We start from the raw sequence: 19,948 nt of genomic DNA, 5'->3' as shown, positions 1-19,948 counted from the left end.
TCCACTTTTATATTGAGCAATTTTAGCATTTTTAAAAGCACCATTATCCATGTTCATTATTCACATCGTCATGGAGCTTTGGTCACTTCTCAGAATTTTATACTTGGAAACAAAAAGATCCCTATGTATGGCTTTTGATTTTCATGCTGTGGATTCCTATGGCTGTCATCAGTTGGTGCAGTGGCGAAACTCCCAGAGACAATGGAGGCTCCTGTCGCCGGGCACAAAGCCCTGAAGGGGGTACTTCCCTTCTGCCGCATTGTCCAGGAACCCTAAGCCCCCACTTTGGTCATAGTCTGAGCTGGTGGAGAGAATTTTTCAAATAGAGTATTGCCGGCCCCACCAGTGCTGCTGCTGTGGGGCAGGGAGTGCAAGTGTCTCCATTTGTCCTGATCGAACCCCCTCCTCCCCAGTGCAAACCTCCACTCCCTTCCCCAGGTGCTACTTACATGGATCAATAGTGTGACAGATGTTCTGTGTAGGTCCCTAGGTAGAAGATGTGATTTGCCCAGGTTCTCTGTAACTCAGCAGTGACGTGAGCTGGGGGGGGGGGGGTCACAACATATTTCTTCCCTCCGGGCAATTTTAATGAAGTTATGCCACAGAGTTGGCAGTTTGGTATCCAATGGGGACCTGTCTTCTAAAGAATCAAACTCTTATTAAGTTGTCATTGGAAAAAAACATGATTATGTGATATAAGTCTCAAATAGAATAGAAGTGTGTTCCCTCCACTAAACCTTGATGTTGATTCTTCTGTGGATTATTTAAGTTTTGTCTTTATTGTGTTCCTTTAGTCACATGGATGGGGATAATGCAATAGGCATCTTTTGTCAGGAAAATCCAAATAAAATATGTAGCAGTAGTTGATTAATAGTTTTTGTTTGCCTAGACCAGTGATGGCTAACCATGACTCTCCAGTTGTTGTTGAACTACACATGCATCAGTTTTAGCATGGCCAAATACCAAAACTGTAGCAGGGCATGCTGGGATGTGTAGTTGAACAACATCTGGAGTGTCAAGATTTGCTATTACTAGCCTAGACCTTTGACTGCTGGCATGGTAACAGTACTAATATCTGTTTATTTATCATGGTGGGATAAAATGATTTTTCTAACTGATCCATATATCTTCCAGAGTCCTACTACATACCTGCAAGGACTGGATGGAAGACCACTAATGGCTGCACCTGTTTTCACCAAGGTGAACTATTTCTATCTTCTGTAGTGTAGGGAATTCTGCATATATAAATATACTGTAAGACACACTGGGTACGATTCAGTTAAACGCAGTGACATAAAGTATACAGTATATCTGCAAGTTAGAACCATTGGGATTATTTAGCAAAAAAGATATTCAGAAGGTCAGAAGGTGGTATTTATTTCATCTTTTTCCCTATTTACAGACACTGCAGGACTTGACATCCTCAGAGGGTCAGTTGGTGGTATTTGAAAGTAGAGTCAAGGGTTCTCCTTCCCCAAAGGTTGAATGGTACAGGGAAGGGACCTTGATCGAAGATTCCCCAGATTTTCGGATTTTACAGAAAAGTAAGTTATTTTTATTATCATGATGTTTCTTTATTTTGTGGCCACCACACAACTACAGCATCATAATTACACTGTGTTACTTATGTTATGAGCTACAGCCTGTTAATGTGCTGTCATGATCTTGCGATGACCGTTGTCATGAGGATTTATGCACAAAGTGATTGGCAGCCAGGGAGCATATGTGAGTGGTATTAGGGGAGTCTCCACTCAAATGCAGGTGTGTCAGGAACGATTCATAAGCATGACACAGCTTGCGTTTGTGATCCCCTATGCAGAACACATGGCTTCTGCATCTTTCCTCCGACGGTCATGCAGCATGACCGAAGGGTTAATCAGGGGGTTGATTATGTGCATCCAGTGACTGTGTTGAGCTTGATGAAGTTCCAACTTCAGATGGAAGCAAAGCAGAATACTAACTAGTAACTGAAAACTAATAAGCTGTCCATCATCTGTGTTTTACATGCAAAAGCAGACCGTATTTACACTGCATGCCCAAAGTATAAATGGATTTGCTCCCCTTGCATTATCTTGTAAAAATACATATGATCTGTAAAATGGCCGGCGACCATCGAATGATTTAGCCTCCGCACCCAAGGCTGTGAATGGATGTTTATGCTAAACATCCATTCACAGCCGGATGTGTGAACTTGGCGGGCGAGGGGGGGCATTCATGCGGGTAGGGGGCCGGAAGCATTTCATCCACACGCAAAGCTGCGTGTGGACCAGAATAAGGTCCTTAGAATATGGTCCATAGTGTATATTTCATATCATATGAATAATGTACATTTGCACCTCCTGCTTCTCGCACCAATTATATTTAGCCCATTAAGTGTTATACAAATAATAAGCACCATATCAATCTGTGAAACTACTAAAAGTAAATACATTTGTCCATTAGCTAATATCTAAACGTGTGTGTATGGGGGCTATACAAGGCCCAGCTCTGCATATACTACACACATATCGCGAATATTCAAGTCATACAAACAAAAATTTGTACGCCCCCGCCACTAACATTTGTGCTCCTCCCCCTCACCGCTGCATCTGCCACCGCTGCCGCCCGGGCCATTGCTGATCCGCTGCTGGCCCGCCAGGACCAGCAGATACTCCTGTCTGCGGTCCCGGTGTTCCTCTTGTTAAAATGTCACTTGCAAAATGGCCACCGTCTTGCAGCAGACCGTTATTTTGGATACAAGAGGAGGTGGCCACCTCCTCTAGCATCCTTAATAAACATCTGCTTTGAGGGGACAGCCATTTTGTGAGGGGTATTTATAATAGAAATGAGGAGCACCGGGACAGCAGACAGGAAGCACTGCTGGTCCCGGCGTGCCGGCAACAGATTCAGCGGTCCCATTAATGGAGCAGCAATAGTGCCTCCAAGCCACTGCGGGTCTATTGCATACAAAGGTATCAGTGATATAATTCATTATTTTACAATTTCATTGCTAATATTCTGAGAACTAATCTGTTCTTTTGATTTTTAATTTTGTCTCCCTGAAGAGCCTCGGTCTATGGCAGAACCAGGTAAGTGCTAATGATCACAAACTGCCTTTGTTCAGTAGCTGTAGTATTGGTGTGAGAAATCTGAGACATAGCTGGCTGAATTTTCCTCCACAGAAGAGATCTGCACCTTAGTTATTGCAGAAGTATTTTCTGAGGATTCCGGCATGTTTACCTGTACAGCAAGCAACAAATACGGCACCACCTCCAGCACTGCCTTTCTAACTGTAAATGGTAAGAAACATGTAAATATGTCCTCGCCACGCTCACTTCAGCTTAAAGGAAGCATAAACTGTGACAATGATATGTTAGCTAAGGATACCCACTGCCAGTTATACCACAGGCCACATACCAAACCTAACTGGAAACACTCTGATGCATTAATCAACCTTTTAGGCAGCATAATTACACTGTGAAGCATATGTTGCATACAGTATTGATATAATAGGAATCATAGTTGCCTACCCTCCTGCATTCTGAAATGCAGCAATCTCCCTCTCTCCCTCATTAGTCTAGCAATCTTCCCCAGGTCACCTAGCCCATATTACACTGTTACATTTTTGGGGATAAAAGGAATGTGAGACAGATTAATTTACACTGAATCATCAGCACCATTTCCCAGCACTTTACCAAGTATAGTAGCTCTTACTAACTGCTTTGGGGCTCATCTACATTTGTATATAAGTCATTTTAAAAGATTCCTCTCAGATGTAGCAGTACACACCCATGCTTCTAGGTGCCACGTTCACAATCTCTCCATATATGGACACGCCCCCTCAATGGGGCACTTTGCTAAATTTTATTACCAACTATAATCTCCCTGAAACTCATTGTATATTGCAATACAACCACTACAACAGGGATCAAACACTAGAGATTTACATGAAATAGCATGGGAATGTGATTTGGGAGAGCCTTTAGAAGATGAAGAATGGTCTGAAATTTACAAAAATGTTTCTTCTAGCTCAATATGTGTAAGACTAAAGGAAAATGCATACAAATTATTTTATAGATGGTACTATGTCCCAGTAAAGCTTAACAAAATTAATTCTGAAATTACCTCTGTCTGTTGGAGATGTAATTGCATGGAAGGCACATTTCTTCATATATAGTGGGATTGTCCAGTTTTAATTCCACTCTGGCAAAAATTAGCTGTGTTGACTGCCTCAATTTTAGCGATTCAGGTTCCTTTCAAGGCTGGATATTATCTTCTTTCCATGGGCATCCCAGAAGCTAGTCATGCACAGAACAAATTATTCATGCATATAGTTCTTGCGACTAGAACTTGTATTGCCATTGGAAATCTTCGGAACTACCAACTTTGGCTGAGATAATTGGCAAAATATCCCATGTTCATTCAATGGAATATATAACCAGCATTTTAAAGGGATCTTCTGCAAAATGTATTAAAGTCTGGAATCCATGGACTTTCATTAAATTGACAGCAACAAAAATCTTCAAATCTCCAAAGAAAATTTATTTTACATAATTATGAAATAATTTCAATCACGTCGGGTTGCTTCCTTTCCTTTCCTTTCATTTTCTTTCTCTTTTCTTCTCTCTTTTCTTTTCTTCTAAATTTTTTAAATATTAATTTAATGGGCAGTATTCAATGAGGAAATTCTCCATGCATGGAGAGCGTTTTATTTCGCTCTCCATGCACTCTCCGTGTTTTTGCGGAGATTCTCCATGTTTGGAGATTCTCCGTCACGGCACTTTATCCACTATTCAATGTGGTTGATGCTCGCCGCCACTCGCAGCGAGTCTTAACCCCTGCAGCGGACGAGCGTCCGCGGCAGGGAGCTTTCAGGGAGCCGGGGGACGGAAGCAGCCAGAGAGATTAAAGTCTCCCTGGCTGCTCCAGAGGAATGTGGAGGGTAGGGGGGCTCCCCGGGACCCAGGCAGCACAGGCTGCCCCCCCCTATAGCCAGCGGGGGACCCAGTATTCACTGCACCCGATCGTGCATATTAACGATCGGGTGCAGTGAATATATGAATATCTAATGAGCGGCTCGAGCGCTCCGGCCCCCTGCTGGCTGCACTGTGTAAAAAAAAATAAAAAAAACCCTGGGGTGCCGAAAGGCTCTTGCAGGGGTGTCTTAGTTTGGTGGTCCAGGACCAAATCAAATTATTTATGGACAAAGTGATACAGGTTCGCATTCATACAACACTATTCCCCGTGCAATTCGTACTTCGAAAAGAAGCAGTATCTTATTGTTAGAATAAAGTGCCCAGAGAGCTCCACGTACAGCACCACAATTCTCCATATTAAATGGTATAATGTTATGGAATGCAATATAGTAAGCAGGGCTTAATAACAATTGCCTCCGCTTGTAGAGGACTTGTGGCCAAGGGTTGGGACTCAGCAATGTTCCACACTGCTGTCTGTTTCTCCTCCGCTAATAAACATTGACTCTATTGCCACGATGGCTGCCATCAATGGTTATGGTTAAATTGACTATCAATGGTAGCCCACTATGTGATGTATGACCATCGATGGTTTTAACTATCGATGGCCATCACTTTTATTTGGTTGACTGGCCCAAGTGCCAATCAGAACCTGGAGGTGGGGCTTTATGGGTGTCAGGCTCGGAGGTGTGCGACATGTCTCAGCCCCTTGGATAACAAAAAAAAAATATTCAGTTATGCTTTGCCATCGATGAAGGGAAAACATCTGGCTCTCCCCCATCGATTGCAAAACTATTCTACATCATTGATGATTTTGAATCATCAATGGTCAAGGCCATCCCTACTGCTAATTGTGTTCTGCTGTCTGGAAGTGGGGCTCAGTGTTTGTTCAGCGCCTCTCTCTCCAGCTCTCAACAATATCCTATGGGGGACCTTATTGTATACAGGTCCTGCTGTACAGTTAAAGCTGCTGGTCATCCAAACACTTTAGAGCTAAGGTTAAACAGTAAAGTGCTGGATGTATAATATTAGCGCTTACCGTTTCAAAATTCAGAGACCACGTCCTGCTGCCGCCTCTGATGTGTTTTGATGTGCCAGTCTTTTTAAAGTGATAAATAGATGACAGGTATGAGCAATTTACTTAAAGTATTTTTTCACAAAATGTATTCATAAAAAACTTAGCGGTGCCATGAAAAAAAATTGGCTGATAATATTAGGTGCCATGATTCAGAAAAGTTTGAGATTCACTGCTTTATATTATTCAGTCCTTCCTAATTTTATATTTGCTAGCTGTATTAGTTATGTAAACAAAAATGTTGAATTGAAACAAAATATTCAAAAATAAACTTCAGATTTAATCGACATCCTGATGAAACACAGCTACTAATGCTTTTTTACTTGTAGTTATTCAATTATGAAACATTTTCTTTTTTTATTATTATTATTCAAAAACTATTTTTTTTTAATTATTGAAGCATTTTATCTTGAAAGTAATTAAACTATCCTTTCTTTCTGTCTGTCATAGGTTCCAATGAAAATACTAATAAAACTCCAATAACCATTAGCACAATCAACATAGATGCTTTTAAACCTGAACCTCTGCCTGTTACTCCACCAACAGTTTTAGAAGAACCACCACCTAAGCCTAAATTAGAAGGAGTTCTAGTAAACCATAATGAACCAAGACCAAGTTCTAAAATTGGCCTGAGAGTTCATTTCAACCTCCCTGAGGATGACAAAGGAAGTGAGACATCATCTGAAGATACAATCCTTGTGGGAAATAACTATGGAATGTACAATCAGAATATGTTAAATGGTCAATCATATGCTGCTTTTGCTGCATCTATGAAAGAGCCACCACCGGTTTTTGCCAAGCCTAAACTGTGAGTGGTTTTATGCTGTATCTGCTTATGCTATTATACAGTATTACTTTGTACTCAATTTCATAGATAGTTTTGCTACCTTGACTGTATTTGTTACAATCCAACCATAGACACAATTTATAGTTTAGAGATGCATCACTCCATCCTATGTTGACCCTTTCAGACCAGATACATCTCTATTGTTCATGTGTAAAGAAGGTGACATTTTAAAACACATTTCTTAGGATTTGAGGTTAAGTTTAGAGTGAGACTAACTTTACCATTACACTACCTCCAAGTGATATCATGACACTTGGCTGCAATTATACCCAAGTTTCAGGTATAAAATACATTCACTAAAAAAAGCTAGGAAGCGAGAGGTCCAGAAAGGAAGGATAGATTTGGATGTCTTTAGAACATAGGTGAACCTAAAGGCAGAAATAGAGAATTAGTTAATCATGTGTTGAATGAGACAGTGAGAAAAGCAGAAGGCCAAGTACACAGACTTGTGGGACTATAACAAACTGTGGGAGTGAAGGGGATGATGTTCCAGATGTTGGAGTGATTGGATATGTTGGCAGTGGATCAGAGATAAAATATGTCAGAGGTCAATTGATTGATAAGTGTGAGAAACTTTTTTGCAGTAATTAGATCATTGATGACTTCCTGTCTCAGTGAAATGCTGGTGGCAGATGCCCAATCGAAGAGAAAGGTGGTGAGAAGATTGATACAGTAACAAGATAAGTGGTTTTATAGAAGTGTGTGATGATAAGCTTCCCCACCGGAGAGTGGCCAGGGCTGCTCAGTATTACAGTGACCATAGGTCAAATTCAGGTGCCCCGCGCGGAAGGAAAAAGGGACGTTTGATGGCTGACAGAAATAAATAAAGATTTGGTGCTCGAGGGGGAACCGACAAGGAAGGGTGCGGGTGCCGCTGATATAAGGGGGAGAGCCGTTGATGTGTGGCGCAGTGTCCCACGGAGATTCTGATAAAGCAGAGCTACGCAGCTGGATAGGGAAGCGGACAGCGGTGCTGGGAGCGTAGTAACGGGACTTACCAGGGCACCCCTAGGCTGTGCAGAGGCTCCGGTGTCAGGTGGAGAGACCTCCGGCGAGTATCTTATCCAGGAGTCCGGCGGTGACAGGCCGCATCCCCGTTCAGGCGGCGTCATCACTGGGACGCAGTAGCCGCGCCCCGGAGGCGGGGAAGCCAGGAAGGAGTGTCCGGCTGCAGGGGAGGAGAGCTGCGTCACGGTAGGAGGCGGCACCAGAGGGGGAGAGCGAACAGAGACGCATCTAGCAATAGAGGCATGGTGAGTGGGCTCCCAGCCCCGTTCAGCTAACAGAGCCAAAGCCCCGCCCCCACACCATTTAGGGAGCAGCATTCCCCACTATAGAGATAGTGTGTCAAAGTCAGCTTGCATGCACCTCGGCAAAGTTATAAGGAGTCAGAGGGAAGCTGAACAGAGAGAAATCATTCCTCCCAGCCTGTAGACTGTCCCTAGGAGAATACTTTTATAAATCTACCTTCAAGGGAGGCTAGTGTAGCAGACAATGACTGTATGAAATATCTGAGTATTCTTGTAGACCGGTATTTGGAGAAAGTAACATAACAAGCAGCTTGTTTAGCAAGTCCAGTAAGCTGGTATACACCAACCGGAGAGAACAGGACAGTTGGCTACCTACTAAATATACAGCATAGGAAGTACATGGGCACACTTAATCAGTCAGATCAAGACTGAACTCAGAGACTCAGCAGTGCCATCTAACAACAGGAGGTTGTGAAGTAGAGACAGCCAGAATATTGCCCTCGCTTGTCACTAGCATAGACATATAGAGATATTGAGCTAAACCCGACTTATTAAAAGTCAGGGGACGCTTAAGGAAAATATCCGCATCCGCAGTCAGCATACAGGGCTAAACCCGATGGGGAAAGCATCAGGGGACGCCCTCTACTGGTCAGCGTGAAGTAGATAGAGCTGCAAGAAATACACCAGAGCCGGCAGAACTCCTAAGAATCAGTTAGCAAGCCAGCTACTTCAGGGTTAAACCCGGCTTCGTGCCAGGGGAAGCCCAGGATTACTAACTCAACCTCAGTTAGACGGCGAGACAGTGCAGACAAGACTAAAGTTACAGATACAGATATATGCGTAATCTTAACTTTGTGTCAGCCAGGAACACGTTACGATCTGTCATGTAGTAAAGATTCCCCCCTAGGATCTCCTATATTCCGTGAATTTCATGAAACTCTTTCAGGACAGTTAGGACTTTGGGGCTTTTGGGAGAGAGGTCGTGACTCATTGGGAACTGGGTCAACATCACGTTGTTATCCGGAAAGGTATTTTGTGTCTACTGTTATTATTACCTGTTGGCTGAACCGGGTTGTCATGTGCTGAGGGAGAGTCTCATGTACCACTGTTGTAGTATCTGGAATAGAATAGAATAGACCAGAACGTTAGTTATCAGTATTTTTCACATTATTGCGCAATAATAGTACCAAGGTTAATATTCAAGTTCCCTCTGGTACGAAGGTGTAACAATTGATTGATAGCATGTATTAACCTGTTTATTTACTTTAGCTAATAAGGTAGGGTTATTTGTATATGCATTTGTAAGAAGGAGGAACACACGAGCAGAGGAAACCCTTGAAGGAGCGACCCTCACTGTTCCGGCTTAATAAAACCTGTAATTCTTGTTGTTAGTGGTGATGTAATTGTTAATCGCATACTTCCACATTGTATGATCTCCCTGTATGTACATAATAAATTGATTAATGCTCTAAAGAAAGAAACGCGGAGTCCTGAATACTTACCGAAGAACCTGTAAGAAAAGAAAAGGAGATACTCACCCGTGGGAGATTTCACATTTGGCGTCCGACGAACAGGATCCGTACATTAAAAGCGAAAGAAACCCCAACCGAGAGTTAAAATGTCTCAAGACAACGTTCAAGAGGAGCAAGAGGATATGTTTGGTGAAAAGGGCCAAGGAGGTGATGCAACGGAGACATTAAGCTCTACAATACGCAAACCGGCATCGATAACCATGCCCTATTACTTTGGGGCACCATGGCTCCCCACTTACACCGGAGAGAGTGAGACGACTGAAACAAATGTGTTCCGTGACTTCAGAGAACAGATTGAAACCATGTTTCAAGTATACAGATTGGATGAAAAGCAACAAGTAGAGATACTTTTAGCTCAGCTGAAGGGGTTCGCAAAAAGGGAAGTGAAGTCGTGGCCAGAAGGTCAAAGAAAATCAGCAACAGTTATATTGAACAAGCTGGCAAAAGTATTCGATACCAAAACTCTATCAGAACTGAAAACACAGTTTTATTCCAGGAAACAACAACCGCATGAGACACTCAGAGAATATGCGGTAGTGTTGCAGGAGGCGTTACAAGATATAAAACTGTGTGCCCCAAAAGAACCTATTGAGGAAAATGAGACTCTAACCAATCAATTCCTTGACGGCATTTATGATGTAAACATCAAGGGACAAGTAAAAATGCTATACCGACAGGAATCACCTATCAGCTTTTCGGACTTCAAAGAGCTGATCAGAAAAGTATTAGGTGATAAACACAAGAAGGGAACTGTAAACCCACCTGTTGAAACCACTCTCCAACAAATCCAATCGGCTACCCCTAAAGACCCTATCACGGAAATGAAGGGGCAAATTGCCGAGTTGACCCAGGGAATGACTGAGCTATGTCGGGAGTTGAGAACCTTGAAAGAGACACAGGCACCCCAGAGATCATGGCGGATGGGAAGAGAACCATCTTACGGTAGTGCAGGGCGAAATGCCTCATGGAGCTCTAGACGACTGCCTACGGACAAATTCGACGAACAAGGAAGGCCTATCTGTAGACGTTGTCAGAGAAGTGGGCATATAGAGCGGAATTGCCGCAGCACTGACCCTTTAAACGAGGAAATCCCGAGGGCAGGGACCAACCGTCGGGAGACTCCACAGTAGAAGGTCCCACATCACAAGAATGGACACCAAAATTCGTCGGGTGTTGTCCCATAATCGAAGTTAAAGTTAATGGAATTAACCTGCCAGCCTTGTTGGATACTGGGTCGCAAGTGACCACTATTCAGTGGGGCGAGTTTATTAAACACTGGAGAGAGGACACTATCATAGCCCCACCACCGGCCTGGTTGAAACTACTAGCAAGCAATGGACAGAGTATTGAATGCTGTGGGTATTATGAGGCTGAGGTCGAGATCGGACAAGCTAGGCTCCTCAGTCAGGGATGCTTAGTCACAGCTGTCAAAGATCAATGTTTACCCCCGATAATTATTGGAATGAATGTCCTAAGGAACTGCCCCGAAGAGTTGATTAGCGCCCTTCGACAAGAATTATCCACCAGAACTCTGACTGAGAGACGACCCCTACAACAAACCATCCGCTTCCTGAAGTGTCACCAAAGGTTTGTGGACAATAGAGGAGAAATTGGAAGTGTCCGTATTTCCGAGCGGCGGAAGGTACTCCTGCCTCCAAATTCGGAAACTGTATTATGGTGCAAGACTAAGATCGGGCCCAAAGGAAAAGACTATGATGCAGTTATCCAGAGGAGACACACCGCCTGGGGTGAGCAATTCGTAGTGGCCAGAGCCTTAGTAACTGTGGTACAAGGGAGAGTGCCTGTAAGAGTCCTAAATCCTCACAACCATGCTATTAAGATACCAAGATTCCAAGCCTTGGCACAAGTGTATGAGGTCAACTTTCAGGACATCATAGACGCAGAAGAACCCCACCCCCAACAGGCAATAAGTCACCAAGGCGAACTGGCAGTTCAAAAAGAAACCCTATGGTGGGAGAAACTGCAGATTGGGGATCAGAATACCACCGAACAAGAAAAGACCGGAGTGTTGCGCTTGGTGATGAAGAACGAGAAAACCTTCAGTAAGAGTGCTAGCGATTTCGGAAGAGTCAAAAACATCTATCACCACATTCCAACTGGGTCTGCTCCTCCCATCAAGGAACGTCACCGTCCGATTCCTCCAGCGTTGTACCAGCCCGTGAAAAAGATGATAGAGGAAATGAAAGCCTCCAAAGTGATCAGGGACAGTTATAGCCCGTGGGCTGCACCGATAGTGCTGGTCAGGAAAAAAGACGGAGAGCTAAGGTTTTGCATTGATTATAGAAAATTGAATGCAGTCACGCATAGGGATGCTTATCCTCTCCCTAGGATAGAAGAATCCTTGACGGCTCTAAGATCGGCAGTGTACTTTTCGACCCTCGATCTAACAAGTGGGTACTGGCAAGTTGCCGTGGCTCCAGATGATATAGAAAAGACTGCGTTCACCACCCCAATGGGGTTATTTGAGTTCAATCAGATGCCTTTCGGATTAACCAACGCTCCAGCCACATTCCAACGGGTCATGGAGCACTGTCTGGGCTCTAAGAACTTTGATACGTTGCTCATTTATTTAGACGACGTTATCGTTTTCTCCAGTAATTACGACCAGCATCTCCAACACTTAGAAGAAGTCTTTGAACGGCTTGCGGAGTACGGGTTCAAGCTAAAGCCTTCAAAATGTCATCTTCTTAAAACTAGTGTTCAATACCTGGGACATATCGTCAGCTCAGAGGGAGTGACCGCAGACCCCGAAAAAATAAAAGCAGTTCGAGAATGGCCAACACCCGTCACTGTAAAAGATGTCCGAAGATTTTTAGGTTTCGTCGGATACTATCGGCGATTTATAGCCGGGTTCGCGAAGATTGCAAACCCCTTGCATGAACTCCTGAGAAGCATATCCGGGAAGGACGTCAGAGGGAACGCCGTTGTTAACTGGGGTAGCAGACAGGAAGAAGCATTCCAGACACTAAAGAATTCACTCATCGAGGCCCCCTTGCTGGCATATCCGAATTATGATCTTCCCTTTAAGGTCTACACCGATGCCAGCAACCTAGGATTAGGAGCTGTGCTAGCCCAAGATCAGGATGGCAAGGAAAGAGTCATAGCGTATGCTAGCCGGGGCTTGAGGAAAACTGAAAGGAATGACCAGAACTATAGTGCCTTCAAATTAGAACTATTGGCGTTGATATGGGCAGTAACGGAGAAATTCAAAGACTACCTCGCCGCCACTCCGTGCACTATATATACCGACAATAATCCACTAGCACACCTGCAAACGGCTCGATTAGGGGCGTTGGAACAAAGATGGGTATCCCGATTAGAGAACTTCCAGTATAAAATAAAATTCAGGAGTGGAAGAATGAACTCTAATGCTGATGCTCTCTCGAGGCTACCTCAGGAAGCAGAATCAGAAAAGGAAGACCAATGGGAAGAAGTCGAGATTCCCTTATTTGGTCCCATGCCCATCAAGCAACACACAGTCACTCTTCGAAACACCGAGATTATTTTGTCGGCTGTACAGGAGGATGCATCTTGTCACCAAGAATGGAACTGGAGAGACTTGCAAGGCAAAGACAATGTGCTACAACAGTTCAAACTCCTCCTTGCCACCCAGAAAGTCCCCAACAAAGAAGAACGGCAAAGACTTCCTTCTGAACTGATCCAACTATTAAGATACAGAGATCGAGTAAGCTTCATTAACGGGGTGTTGGTTAAGAGTAGCATCGATCCCTGCACGCATGATCACCTGAATCAAATACTCGTTCCAGCAGAACAGCGAACTCAAATTCTACGAGCTTACCATGAGAGGTCTGGGCATTTTGGAACGAAGAAAACGGAGAATGCTATAAGAAAGAACTTTTTCTGGGTGGGGCTACATGTTGATGTCGCAAAGTGGATTGAAGAGTGTTCCGCTTGTGCAATTAAGAGAAATGTGCAACCAAATCAGAAGGCAACATTGAAGCCCATCCAAAGTAACTATCCGCTGGAAATCGTGACGTTGGATCACGTCAAAGTGGGGCCCAGCAGTGCAGGATATCAATACGCGTTGATGATAGTAGACCACTATACAAAATTTATGGTGACGGTCCCCGTCAGGGACCTGACCGCTAAGACCACAGCGGAGACCTTCCTAAAGAACTTTATCCGACCCTACGGGTTCCCAGAACAGGTCCTTACTGATCAGGGTCCAGCATTCGAGGCACACCTACTCAAAGAACTTTGTGACACCTATGGATGCAAAAAAATCAGAACTACGCCCTATCATCCACAGGGCAATGGACTTTGTGAGAGAGCTAACCAGACCCTGTTAGGAAGGATCCGGGCCCTATCCCCAGCTGACCAACTAAAATGGCCCTCGTTGTTACCCGAGTTTACATATCTATACAATAATCTCGAACACGCCTCAACGGGACATACCCCGTATTACTTGCTCTTTGGGCGAAAGGGGAAACTGCCAGCGGACTTAGAACTCAATGCCTTCACCGAAAATGTAAACTCTCCTCAAACCGACTGGGTGATTGAACACAAACAGAGGATGGATCTTGCCAAAGAGATGGTCACCAAGAGAATGGGAGAGGTTCACTATCGGCAGGAAAGTGACTATAATCAGAACGCCAAGGCAGAACCCTTGAAAGTCGGAGATCGAGTTTTAAAGAAAAATAATCAGAGAAGCAGCAAACTAGACCCCATCTGGGAAGCCACGCCATATGAGATTGTTCACCTACCGTCAACTGAGACTGTCGTGTATGGGATAAGGAAAGAGGGAGAAAGATTCAGCAATGTCAAAATGATCCATCGTAACAACCTGAAACTCTATAAAGCTCGGAGAGAACAAGACTTTCCGGAAATGCATCCTCCAGACACCAAGGATCATAGTCCAAGTTTCGAAGACTTTATGCGGGACCCAATGGACTTGTTACTATTCATGAATAGTGCTATTCCACATGGCGGAATAAACAGAGCAACGTCAAATCGCACAAGTGATAAGATGGCTGCAGATATAAGCCAACCGCGTAGTCCTGACTTGTCCCCCGAACAAGCTGATCCAGAGCAAAGGCCGGAAAGGCCAGTCAGGAATACAAGGGGTGTGAAACCCCTCCGGTTTAGAGACTGAGCCAAACCTGTTTAAAGAAAAAATAGTTAAGGGTAGAAATGTAAATTCTCCTGAAGTAAAAGTATGTAATGTGTTGCAATAGTTAAAGTATATAAGTAATGATATTTTGTTGTTTGTAATGAAAGAAGTAAAATGCATGAGGACATGCAAGATTCCACCCCGGAGAAATGTGATGATAAGCTTCCCCACCGGAGAGTGGCCAGGGCTGCTCAGTATTACAGTGACCATAGGTCAAATTCAGGTGCCCCGCGCGGAAGGAAAAAGGGACGTTTGATGGCTGACAGAAATAAATAAAGATTTGGTGCTCGAGGGGGAACCGACAAGGAAGGGTGCGGGTGCCGCTGATATAAGGGGGAGAGCCGTTGATGTGTGGCGCAGTGTCCCACGGAGATTCTGATAAAGCAGAGCTACGCAGCTGGATAGGGAAGCGGACAGCGGTGCTGGGAGCGTAGTAACGGGACTTACCAGGGCACCCCTAGGCTGTGCAGAGGCTCCGGTGTCAGGTGGAGAGACCTCCGGCGAGTATCTTATCCAGGAGTCCGGCGGTGACAGGCCGCATCCCCGTTCAGGCGGCGTCATCACTGGGACGCAGTAGCCGCGCCCCGGAGGCGGGGAAGCCAGGAAGGAGTGTCCGGCTGCAGGGGAGGAGAGCTGCGTCACGGTAGGAGGCGGCACCAGAGGGGGAGAGCGAACAGAGACGCATCTAGCAATAGAGGCATGGTGAGTGGGCTCCCAGCCCCGTTCAGCTAACAGAGCCAAAGCCCCGCCCCCACACCATTTAGGGAGCAGCATTCCCCACTATAGAGATAGTGTGTCAAAGTCAGCTTGCATGCACCTCGGCAAAGTTATAAGGAGTCAGAGGGAAGCTGAACAGAGAGAAATCATTCCTCCCAGCCTGTAGACTGTCCCTAGGAGAATACTTTTATAAATCTACCTTCAAGGGAGGCTAGTGTAGCAGACAATGACTGTATGAAATATCTGAGTATTCTTGTAGACCGGTATTTGGAGAAAGTAACATAACAAGCAGCTTGTTTAGCAAGTCCAGTAAGCTGGTATACACCAACCGGAGAGAACAGGACAGTTGGCTACCTACTAAATATACAGCATAGGAAGTACATGGGCACACTTAATCAGTCAGATCAAGACTGAACTCAGAGACTCAGCAGTGCCATCTAACAACAGGAGGTTGTGAAGTAGAGACAGCCAGAATATTGCCCTCGCTTGTCACTAGCATAGACATATAGAGATATTGAGCTAAACCCGACTTATTAAAAGTCAGGGGACGCTTAAGGAAAATATCCGCATCCGCAGTCAGCATACAGGGCTAAACCCGATGGGGAAAGCATCAGGGGACGCCCTCTACTGGTCAGCGTGAAGTAGATAGAGCTGCAAGAAATACACCAGAGCCGGCAGAACTCCTAAGAATCAGTTAGCAAGCCAGCTACTTCAGGGTTAAACCCGGCTTCGTGCCAGGGGAAGCCCAGGATTACTAACTCAACCTCAGTTAGACGGCGAGACAGTGCAGACAAGACTAAAGTTACAGATACAGATATATGCGTAATCTTAACTTTGTGTCAGCCAGGAACACGTTACGATCTGTCATGTAGTAAAGATTCCCCCCTAGGATCTCCTATATTCCGTGAATTTCATGAAACTCTTTCAGGACAGTTAGGACTTTGGGGCTTTTGGGAGAGAGGTCGTGACTCATTGGGAACTGGGTCAACATCACGTTGTTATCCGGAAAGGTATTTTGTGTCTACTGTTATTATTACCTGTTGGCTGAACCGGGTTGTCATGTGCTGAGGGAGAGTCTCATGTACCACTGTTGTAGTATCTGGAATAGAATAGAATAGACCAGAACGTTAGTTATCAGTATTTTTCACATTATTGCGCAATAATAGTACCAAGGTTAATATTCAAGTTCCCTCTGGTACGAAGGTGTAACAATTGATTGATAGCATGTATTAACCTGTTTATTTACTTTAGCTAATAAGGTAGGGTTATTTGTATATGCATTTGTAAGAAGGAGGAACACACGAGCAGAGGAAACCCTTGAAGGAGCGACCCTCACTGTTCCGGCTTAATAAAACCTGTAATTCTTGTTGTTAGTGGTGATGTAATTGTTAATCGCATACTTCCACATTGTATGATCTCCCTGTATGTACATAATAAATTGATTAATGCTCTAAAGAAAGAAACGCGGAGTCCTGAATACTTACCGAAGAACCTGTAAGAAAAGAAAAGGAGATACTCACCCGTGGGAGATTTCACAAGTGGCTCAACTAGTCTGGAAGCAAAGGGGAGGAGAGAAATCGTGTGGTACATGGAGTGGGAGCCTGGATCAGGAGAAGGTTTCTTTAGTATTGAGGAAGTTGAGAGTGGGTAGTGTTAAGGGGAGAAATTGGGTTTTGGGAGTAAGGAAGTTGAGAGTGGGTAGTGTTAAGGGGAAGGAGGTCATAGTATGAGACAATAAATGCAGATGCTTTATTGCTGGTTATGATCGGTAATGGATTTAGACCTTATGGGGCCCTAGGCAACATGCCACTTTGGGGCCCTCCTTGCTTAAACAATCCATAGCACTATATATTTGCTGATGATTGCAGCCGGCATTGATAGAGTACCTTGGCACGTGCACAGTCTACCAATAACTGCTCAGCTGTGTGAACATCGGCATTGCGTACAAAGCTGAACCAGGCTCTAGATCTTCTGGAAGTAGGCTTACTATCTGTGTCACATTTAAAGTAAACCAACTGCACACATATAGTGGATGAGACCATTTTGTGTGTCCAATCATTTTTTATCCTATCAAAGATCATCAAAGGGAGTGTGGGAAGGTCTTTGTGATGTCATGAAATTACATAGTAGTCGCTCAATGCTCCTCTGGGAACATTTTGGGTGGCCTGGGATCTTTATGGGGCCCCTTGGGACCTGCTGGGCCCTAGGCAGGCTCCTAGATTGTTTTGTGGAAAATCAGCCACTGGTTATACGCAAGAACTTGGGAGTAGTGGATGGAATGTATGGCTCCTGACAAAAAGAGATAGTCTTTTGTCAGTTATGTCTTTGAAGTAAGTTGGCAGAGAGACATAGGCTGTGAGTGAGCAAGGTAAAAGTGGTGCAGGAGAACAAAGAGAGCAAAACACGGTTAGCTGACATGAAGTATGTCCATCGGCATGTAGTAAGGCAGTATTGTCCGAAGTAAGGAATAATATATAGTAAAGGCTGTCAGTCCTGAAGCAAGATTTGACTTGTTGCAGGTAGTATTTCTGTTCCGTTTGCCACATGAGAAGTTTTCATTCCTACAGCATGTTTGTGGTTGCTGAAGCTGATTTGTCTAGGGCTGGACTGAATGTGCTGTAAGAGGATGGTAGATGAGGTGTGCTGGGTGAGAGCAAAGCAGAAAATAAGTGGAAGTTGTATTGTGGCAGAGGAGACTGTGGACTTGTCAGTGAATGATTTCTAAAACCTCCGTTATGATTCTATGTAGGCCTAGCACTTCATCAGCTCAGATTAGGCATAAAAGAATCATGTATTACTTTGTTTTCATATACAGTGATCCAGGAAAGCTACAACAGCTACATAACCAAGTTATGAGTGAACAGCAATTTCAGCCTTCATCTCCAAATTCAACGTCACCAAATTCATCTACCCAACCTAACATATTTTCTCGGCAAGATCCATTAAACACATACCCAGTATCTACAACGATCACTGCTCCTCAGACAAGGCCATGGACAGTAGGCGTGCAAAATACTTATAGTGATGTTACGTTATCTTCACCCTCTACCGGACAAACCCCATATAGTACCACAGTTTCTGCATCACCTACTACACTGCCTGGCCGGAGCCAGTTCCAGGCCCAGACTGTGTATACATCTCCCATCTCCCCTCCACGGATACAGAACCCCGTTGCATTTCTTAGTTCTGTTCTTCCTTCATTGCCTTCCACTCCTACACCAACAAATGCAATGGGCTTACCAAAGAGTGCTTCCTTGTAAGTAATCACATGCCTTTCTCACTTATTGCTTGTGATCATAGACATCTACTTCATAGCTAACGATTTTATTGGGGATTGTATACCAGTAACTATTCTATTAACATATGTAATTCTGTGGAGTTTTCTGTACGTTTGTGATAGTTTCTTATTGTATTTTTATGTACATGGCTTCATTTGCATGTGTGTGTGTGTTAATGGTAATTTTTCATTATATGTGTAAAGCCATTGGTTATTTAAAATACCACATTGCCTGCCCCTTTGCAAAGACCCGTTTCATTTGATCCAGCAATGACAGCTGCGGTGCTGCATGTGTTATACAGCGTCCCGCTGACACACCTAATAGCTTCCAGTACAGGGCCATACATGTTTATTCTAGCGGTGCACTGAGTTTCCTGGTGGCTGACTACTGCAGGAGAGAGAGGTTAGAGCCCATTATACCCCAACCTCTCCTGTGCATGCGCAATAACATTAGAAAAAAGACTATCACAAACCTTTTCATTGGAGCATTAGTCTACTGATAATACAATTAGCCTATCCCTGGGTCTCTATAAAGGAAAGCATATGTGGACTATGAACCTGATTCAGCTAGACACTATGAAGTGCGAAAATCACTTTTAGGCAGCTCGCATGGGCAAAGTGGCAAACTACGACCGCATCCTGAAAGGATGCAATCGCATTTTGTTTGTCGATGGGATGGTGATGTGCCATTAGGTTTGTCCAGACCATTTTCGGGGCGCTATGTGGCATCACACGCAGCAAACCAGAAAATGTCTTAGAGATGCAATCTCATTGCATTTCTATATGATTGCATTTCTGCGATACAATCGCAAATATTTTGTGATCACACCACGTGGAGTGACCTTGCATGCTGAATGGCCTTGCGCTGTGCTGGGGGTCCCCAGCATGCGAGAGACAGCAGTTGAAGTTTGGGTTTTGTTTTTTTAGCAAAACTGCAACTGAAGCTGAATTTGAACTGAAACTGAAGCTGAACTTTTTTTCAATTTAAATGGCACCTAGCAATTAATTCAGTGGCTCATGCAGTAGGGGGTTTTCTGAGTATCTAGGCCAGGTTTGTTTGTGTTTTAAAGTTGCAGGCAACAGTGTCTGACCAACAGCATACAGAATGCATACATAATGTCTGCATGCTCAGCCACAACCGCTCCC

The 19,948-nt window shown here is 44.2% G+C and overlaps 2 protein-coding genes and 1 long non-coding RNA gene across 11 annotated transcripts in view; 1 reads left to right on the top strand and 2 right to left on the bottom strand.

Annotated features, from left to right (window-relative positions):
* The window catches only part of HERC4 (HECT and RLD domain containing E3 ubiquitin protein ligase 4), a 303,379-nt gene extending 294,177 nt beyond the window's left edge, over positions 1-9,202 (bottom strand). Inside the window, exon 1 of the mRNA XM_083148985.1 lies at positions 9,180-9,202. The gene's annotated coding sequence lies outside the window, so the exon portion shown is untranslated. The remainder of the gene's footprint in view (positions 1-9,179) is intronic.
* The window catches only part of MYPN (myopalladin), a 264,901-nt gene that overhangs the window by 218,665 nt on the left and 26,288 nt on the right, over positions 1-19,948 (top strand). For all 9 annotated transcript variants that reach the window (XM_083148976.1, XM_083148977.1, XM_083148980.1 and 6 more), the window contains 6 exons: positions 1,135-1,200; positions 1,403-1,544; positions 3,045-3,068; positions 3,162-3,278; positions 6,478-6,835; positions 18,341-18,781. In XM_083148976.1, the coding sequence (XP_083005102.1) occupies positions 1,135-1,200; positions 1,403-1,544; positions 3,045-3,068; positions 3,162-3,278; positions 6,478-6,835; positions 18,341-18,781 (1,148 nt within the window). The remainder of the gene's footprint in view (positions 1-1,134; positions 1,201-1,402; positions 1,545-3,044; positions 3,069-3,161; positions 3,279-6,477; positions 6,836-18,340; positions 18,782-19,948) is intronic.
* Positions 16,375-19,948, bottom strand: part of LOC146009017 (uncharacterized) — a 33,196-nt gene continuing 29,622 nt past the window's right edge. Inside the window, exon 5 of the long non-coding RNA XR_014444602.1 lies at positions 16,375-16,624. This is a non-coding gene — a long non-coding RNA (uncharacterized LOC146009017). The remainder of the gene's footprint in view (positions 16,625-19,948) is intronic.

The sequence above is a fragment of the Crinia signifera genome, chromosome 6 (genome assembly GCF_055691185.1).
Source record: "Crinia signifera chromosome 6, ASM5569118v1, whole genome shotgun sequence".
Taxonomy (NCBI): domain Eukaryota; kingdom Metazoa; phylum Chordata; class Amphibia; order Anura; family Myobatrachidae; genus Crinia; species Crinia signifera.
Note: the sequence above shows the minus strand (reverse complement) of the source record. Positions and strands in the feature narration are given on the sequence as shown.